Source organism: Ailuropoda melanoleuca, chromosome 10 (genome assembly GCF_002007445.2).
Source record: "Ailuropoda melanoleuca isolate Jingjing chromosome 10, ASM200744v2, whole genome shotgun sequence".
Classification (NCBI taxonomy): Eukaryota; Metazoa; Chordata; class Mammalia; order Carnivora; family Ursidae; genus Ailuropoda; species Ailuropoda melanoleuca.
In genome coordinates this window covers 22502143-22509582 of record NC_048227.1, presented here as the reverse complement: position 1 = coordinate 22509582, position 7440 = coordinate 22502143, and the positions used below count along the sequence as shown (strand labels likewise).

Sequence of the window (7440 nt, the reverse complement as noted above, 5' to 3'; positions counted from 1 at the left end):
TGTCTCGTGGGTGCCGTCCGCGCGTCCGCCTGTTCCCCTGTGCAGGTGGCCCACCAACCGCCAGCCGTCCCGCGTGCACTCCCGGAGCTCCCTTCTCAGCCTGCTGTCTCAAGCTTGCGGGTCCACAGTCTGTCCGCTCCCCCTTGTAGGTGGCTACCGCTTCCCGGCGCCCTGACACGGCGGCTCCCTCCCCCTTCTGTTTAGCTTCCGATATCTGTGCGCGGTTTCACGGCTCCCCGCTTCGTACCTCGATACTCAGCGCTGGAGATGTTCATTTGTAGAGATCCAGATGTATCTTCCTGCGTCTCACTGATTCCGTGGATATTCCTGCTGGTCTGGTACCTATCCAGCTCAACTCAGGGGACCGGCTGAAAAAGGGGTCCCCTCCGCCATCTTAACCTCCCTCTGACGTATCATAATTTTTAAAAATTTTGACTTCTTCCTTGCCAGTTTGGATGCCTTTTATTTCTTTTATTTCTTCTGATTGCTGAGGCTAGGTCTTCCAGTAGTATGTTAGATAACAGTGTTGAGAGTGGACATCCTTCTCGCGTTCCTGACCACAGAGGAAAAGCTGTCAATTTTTCCTCATTGAGGATGATATTTGTTGAGAATCTTTCATATATGGCCTTTATGATGTTGAGGTATGTTCCCTCTATCTCTACTGTGTTTAGGGTTTTTATCAAGAATGGTGCCGTACTTTGTCAATGCTTTTCCTGCATCTATTGAAAGGATCATATAGTTCTTATCCTTTCTTTTATTCATGTGTAATATCATGTTGATTGATTTGCAAATATTGAACCACCCTCACAGCCCAAGAATAAATACTACTTGATTACGGTAAATGATTCTTTTAATGAACTCTTGGATTTGATTTGCCAGTATCTTGTTGAGAATTTTTGCATCCATGTTCATCAGGGACATTGGCCTGTAATTCTCCTTTTTAGTGGGGGTCTTTGTCTGGTTTTGGAATCAAAGTAATGCTGGTCTCATAAAAAGAGTTTGGAAATTTTCCTTCCATTTCTATTTTTTGGAATAGTTTGAGAAGAATAGCTGTTAACTCTTGTTTAAATGTTTGGTAGAATTTCCTAGGAAGCCCTGGACTTTTGTTTGCTGGGAGATTTTTTTTTTAAGTTTATATATAACCCTGGACTGGCCCTGGACTTTTGTTTGCTGGGAGATTTTTTTAAAGTTTATTTATAACCCAGTGTGGGCCTTGAACTCACCACCTTGAGAGCAAGAGCTTCATGCTCTACTAACTGAGCCAGCCAGGCTCTCCTGTTGGGAGATTTTTGATTATTGATTCAATTTATTTGCTAGTTATGGGTCTGTTCAAATTTTCTATTTTTTCCTATTTCTGTTTTGGTAGTTTATATATTTCTAGGATTGTATCCATTTCTTCCTGGTTGTCCAGTTTGTTGGCATATAATTTTTCATAATATTCTCTTATGATTGTATTTCTGTGCTGTTGCTTGTGATCTCTCCTCTAGCATTCATGATTTTATTCATTTGGGCCCTTTCTTTTTTCTTTTTGGTAAGTCTGGCTAGGGGTTTATTGATCTTATTAATTCTTTCAAAGAACCAGCTCCTAGTTTCATTGATCTGTTCTACCGGGTTTTTTGTTTGTTTGTTTCTTTTTTTTTTTTTTTTTAAGATTTCACATATTTATTTGATGGCGAGAGAGAGAGAGAGAGAGAGAGAGAGAGAGAGAGAGCAAGCACAAGCAAGGGGAGCAGCAAAGAGGGAGGGAGAAGTACTGAGCAGGAAGCCTGACTTTGGGCTTGTTCCCAGGACCCTGGGATCATGACCCCAACCAAAGGCAGATGCTTAACTGACTGAGCCACCAAGACACCCCCCATTTTTTTTGTTTCTGTATCATTTATGTCTGCTCTAATCTTTATTATTTTCCTTCTGCTGGTTTAGGCTTTATTTTTCTAGTTCCTTTGCCTGTAAGTTTAGGTTCTGTATTTGACACTTTTCTTGCTACTTGAGTTAGGCCTGTATTGCTATATGCTTCCCTCTTAGGACTGCTTTTGCTGCATCCCAAAGGTTTGAAGTGTCATTTTTTGTTTTCATTTGTTTCCATGTATTTTGCTTTTTCTTCTTTAATTTTCAGGTTAACCAATTCATTCTTTAGTAGGATGTTCTTTAACCTCCGTTTATTTGTGTCTTTCAAAATTTTTTTCTTGTGGTTGACTTCAGGTTTCATAGTGTTGTGGTCTGAAAATATGCATGGTATGATCTCAGTCTTTTTTACCTGTTGAGGGCTTATCTGTGACCCCAGTATTTGATCTATTCTGGAGAATGCTCCACGTGCACTTGAAAAGAATGTGTATTCTGCTGCTTTACAATGAAATGTTCTGAATACATCTGTTAAGTCCATCTAGTTTAGTATGTCATTCAAGGCCATTGTTTCCTTGTTCATTTTCTTCTTAGATGATCTGTCCATTGCTGGAAGTGGGGTGTAAAAGTCCCCTGCCTTTATTATATTATTATCAGTAAGTTTCTTTATGTTTGTTACTAAATGTGTGTGCTCGAAAGTTGGGGGCATAAATATTTACAATTGTTAGGTCTTCTTGCTGTACAGATCCCTTTATTATAATATAATGCCCTTCTTCATCTCTTGTTACGGTCTTTGGTTTAACATCTAGTATGTCTGCTATAAATATACCTACCCCAGCTTTCTTTTAATACCTATTAGTATGACAAATGGTTCTCTATCCCCTCACTTTATTTTTTAAAGATTTTATTTATTTGTTTGAGAGAGAGAGAGCATGACTTGGGGAGGGCAGAGGGAGAAGAAGAAGCAGGCTCCCCACTGATCAGGGAACCCAATGTGGGTCTCAGTCCCAGGACCCTGGAATCATGACCCAAGCCAAAGGCATTCACTTAAATGAATGAGCCATCCGGGTGCCCATCTATCTCCTCACATTCAATCTGCATGTGTATTTAGGTCTAAAATGATTCTCTTGTAGCCAGCATATTGGTGGGTCTTGTTATTTTATTCATTCTGATGCCCTCTGTCTTTTGATTGGGGCATTTAGTCCATTTACATTCAGTGTGATTATTGATAGATATGAATTTAGTGCCATTGTATTACCTGTGATGTCATTATTTCTGGAGATTTTTCTGTTCCTTTCTAATCTTTGTCACTTTTGGTTTTTCTTTTCCACTCATGAGTCCCCTTTAATATTTGTTGCAGGGCTGGCCTAATGGTCATCTACTCCTTTAGTTATTGTTTGGGAAACTCTTTATCTCTCCTTCTATCCTGAATGACAGCCTTGCTGAATAAAGTATTCTAGGCTCCATATTTTTCCCATTCAGCATGTTGAATATATCATGCTACTTTCTTCTGGCTTGCCAAGTGTCTGTGGACAGATCAACTTCTAATTTTATTTGTCTTCCCTTGTAAGTTAAGGATTTCTTTTCCCTTGCTGCTTTTAGGTTTTGTTTATCTCTGTTTTTTGCAAATTTTACCATGATATGTCTTGGTGCTGTCCTGCTTCTGTTGATTTTGATTGGAGTTCTCTGTGCTTCCTGGATTTGGACATCTGTCTTTTTCCCCAGATTAGGGAAGTTTTCAGCTTTAATGTGCTCAAATAAACCCTCTCCCTTTCTTACCCTCTCCTCCTTCTTCTAGAACTCCTGTGATATTAATGTTATTACACTCTATGGATTTGCTGAATTCCCTAAGTATATATTCGTGATCCAGTATTTTTCTTTCCCTCTTCTCTTCAGCATCATTATATTCCATAATTTTATCTTCTGTATCACTTATTCATTCCTCAGCTTCTTGCATTCTTGCGGTCATTACATGCAGTTGGTTTGCATCTCAGTTATAGCAGTTTTTATTTTGGCCTGACTACTTTTAGGTGTTTTATCTCTGCCATGAGGAACTCCCTGGGTCTTCTATGCTTTTTTTTTAAAGCCCAGCTAGTATCCTTATGCTTGTTTTTAAATTCTGAATCAGGCATATTACTCATATCTGTTTTGATTATATCTCTGGCTGTGACCTTTTCTTGTTCTTTCTTTTGGCATTTTGTCTAGGTCTCTGTCTTCTTCTCTGTGTTAGGAAAGCCTGTTATGTTTTCTGCTTCTGAGAGTAATGGCTCTGAGAGGTCATATATTGTCCAGGGCCTGGTGCTTCAGGAAGTGTTTCTTGTGTATGTTGTGTGCACTCTACTGCTGTGTTTTGACTGTGTTAACTGTTCGTAGCCTGTCATCCTATCCCACTTTATTGTATCAGGAATGCCTGTATAGGGGTGCCTGGGTGGCGCAGTCGTTAAGTGTCTGCCTTCGGCTCAGGGCGTTGATCCCGGCGTTCTGGGATTGAGCCCCACATCAGGCTCCTCCACTGGGAGCCTGTCTCTTCCTCTCCCACTCCCCCTGCTTGTGTTCCCTCTCTCGCTGGCTGTCTCTGTGTCAAATAAATAAATAAAATCTTAAAAAAAAAGGAATGCCTGTATAATTTTCTTGAAATGGAGGTGTTAGTGACATTGTGTCAGAAAACATTGTTACTGTTCCTCTTTCAGACACCATGAATTAAACTGCAATAACTCTATTAATTGTACATGCTTCGCACATACCACTAGACAAAATAATGCCAGAAGTTAGATATACAAAGTTAGAGGTATCCCAACCCAGTTCCTACCCCATTTTATATTAGTATCATTAATAATAACACTTTGTTAAAAATGAAAAATCTGGGACACAAGTGTTAAATGGGTTAGAAGGCCTAGCAACAAGAGTAAAAGAGGACATTTAATTACCCTAAATGCAATGGACAATCTTGAATACACTTTTCCTTTCCAGAGTGGTTTTTTTTTTTAGTTTTTTAAATTATTATTTATTTTTTTAGAGCATTGTGGGGGAGGGACAGAGGGAGAAAGAGAATCTCAAGCAAACTACACGCTGGGCGCAGAGCCCCACACAAGGCTCAGTCTTGCAGTCCTGAGATCATGACCTGAGCTGAAATCAAGAGGTGGATGCTTAACTGATAGAACCACCCAGGTGCCCCTCAGAGTGTACTTTTTAAAGTGGAATTATTTTTTAAAGATTTTATTTATTTTAGAGAGCATGCAGGGGGGAGGCAGAGAGAAACACAAGCCAACTCCACACTGAGCAGGGAGCTCAACACAAGGCTTGATCCCATGACTCTGAGATCAGATCTGAGCCAAAAACAAGAGTCCAACACTCAACCAACTGCACGCCCAAGTGCCCCTTAAAGTGGAATTATTAAGTTGCGGAATTTAAGGAGTTTTGTAACTGCATTTAGTACGTTATCAACTGTTTCAGCAGAAAACTGGCCCAGTTGCCATCTGTGCATAAATGTTATGCAAATATTTTTAGACTATTACATGTGATTATGTTTTATCTTCCAACAAATTTTAACTTCTATAGTGTAGGGGTCCTACATTTTGAATTTTTCATTAAAAAAATCGACCACAGTGTTCATAATGCTGTGCTCAGATCATAATATGGCTCACATATGTTGTCACGTGGCAGACAGCAGTACTAGAATATTGAAACAGTGATTTCTTCAAAGCACTTTATATTACTCAAGTAATTAATAGTATTTTATACTCACTGAAAACTAGAATATATGGGATAAGCAAAAAATAAAGGAAAAATTATTTCTTTCCCCATCACCAGACTGTTTATATTTACCAGACTATTAATTCTATAGAAAACTTGATAACTTTTTTTAGTAATCCTTAAGTAGACTAAGTTTAGGTGCTAATGGACAGTGTGTTGTCAGGTTCTTTCACAGAAGCTAAGCTTCTGTCATGTCTTCTACTTAATTCTAGGTTTGACTCCTCCTACAAGTGGAAAGGTGTATATTAGTGGATATGATACCTCAAAAGACATGGTTCACATCAGGAATAACTTGGGCTTTTGCCCCCAGGATGACATATTGTTTTCAGAATTGACAGTATCTGAACATCTCTATTTCTACTGTGTGGTGAGTCAGAGAGATGTTCTTTTCTTTTACTCTTCATATGCTTTAGGCAGTGTGACCAAGGGTCAACATCCTTACCTGTGTGTGTACTTAGTGGAAGGTTTTTTTGGCATTGTTCTTTTATTATAAAGGAAGGCAAAAGGAAGAAGAATTGTCTTATATATAGATAACTGTGTAAGAGAAATTCTGGTGTAAGAATTTTTTAAGTATAAAGTTGGAAGCGCCATGTAAACTCTGGCCCTATCTTTATAGATAAAAGGAGTACCTCCAGAGATACGTCCCACAGAAGTTAGTAAAATGCTGACTTCTTTTGGCCTGCTGGAAAAGCATGATGCACTTGCAAAGTCACTGAGTGGAGGAATGAAGCGGAAACTCTCCATCATTATAGCACTTGTAGGAGGCTCCAAGGTAAAGAATGGTTAGCATAAGTCCCTGCTCCAGCTGATAAATGAAACTCACCTGACACAAACCTAAGAGCTGATATGAATCTAACTTTATAAAAGGAACTTCTGAAATGATAATCAGAGGGGATTTCCATTATTGACCAGGTGGTGTAATGTGGTTATGGGGTTTGAAATTATGTTAATTTTGCAGAGTTCTTAATATAATGTAGTGTAAACTATGTATCTTAACTTAAATATGCCCCCCCATAAATAGTAAGTTATCGCATAAGGGACACAACATGGATCATGGAATTGTTTTTCTGATCTTTAGGTGGTGATACTTGATGAGCCAACTTCTGGCATGGACCCAGTCTCAAGGAGATTCACCTGGAATGTCCTTCAGCAGTATAAACATGATCGTACCATCTTACTGACCACCCACCACATGGATGAAGCTGATGTCCTGGGTGACCGTATAGCCATCATGGTCAAGGGATCCCTGAAGTGTTGTGGTTCTTCAGTTTTCCTGAAAAGAATATATGGTCTCTCTCCCTTTGATCATTGTTTGGATGCTAATGGCTTAATAACATTATTCTAACATGATTATTATCATTTTTGTTCCTCTACACAGGTCTTCAAAAGCTTCTTGTGTCCCATTATGTTAGATCTAAACTATTTAAATCAACTGTAATTTAGACAGTTCCAATCTAATTAATTACTTCCCATTATTACTTAATAAGCATATTGTAACTTGGAGAATATTCTTTGTTGACCCCACAAAAGTCATGTTTATTTCTTTCTTGTAACTTCTACTCAAGTGTTAATTTGTTGCAGGAGTAAAGTAATGTTTCTGAGGGATTTGGTACATAGATTCATGGCTTGGAGAGGAGAAAAATCAGTGACTAGATATTTCTTTTTTTTTTAAATGATGTTTTTATTATATTATGTTAGTCACCATACAGTACATCCCCGGATTCCGATATAAAGTTCGATGCTTCATTAGTTTCGTATAACACCCAGTGCACCATGGAATATGTGCCCTCCTTACTACCCATCACCAGTCTATCCCATTCCCCCACCCCCCTCCCCTCTGAAGTCTTC

At 39.0% G+C, this 7440-nt stretch overlaps 1 protein-coding gene across 1 annotated transcript in view; it reads left to right on the top strand.

The window, feature by feature from the left end:
* The window catches only part of LOC100463697 (ATP-binding cassette sub-family A member 3-like), a 156193-nt gene that overhangs the window by 74320 nt on the left and 74433 nt on the right, over positions 1–7440 (top strand). Inside the window, exons 12-14 of the mRNA XM_034669566.1 lie at positions 5805–5959; positions 6209–6364; positions 6671–6881. Of these exons, the coding sequence (XP_034525457.1) occupies positions 5805–5959; positions 6209–6364; positions 6671–6881 (522 nt within the window). The remainder of the gene's footprint in view (positions 1–5804; positions 5960–6208; positions 6365–6670; positions 6882–7440) is intronic.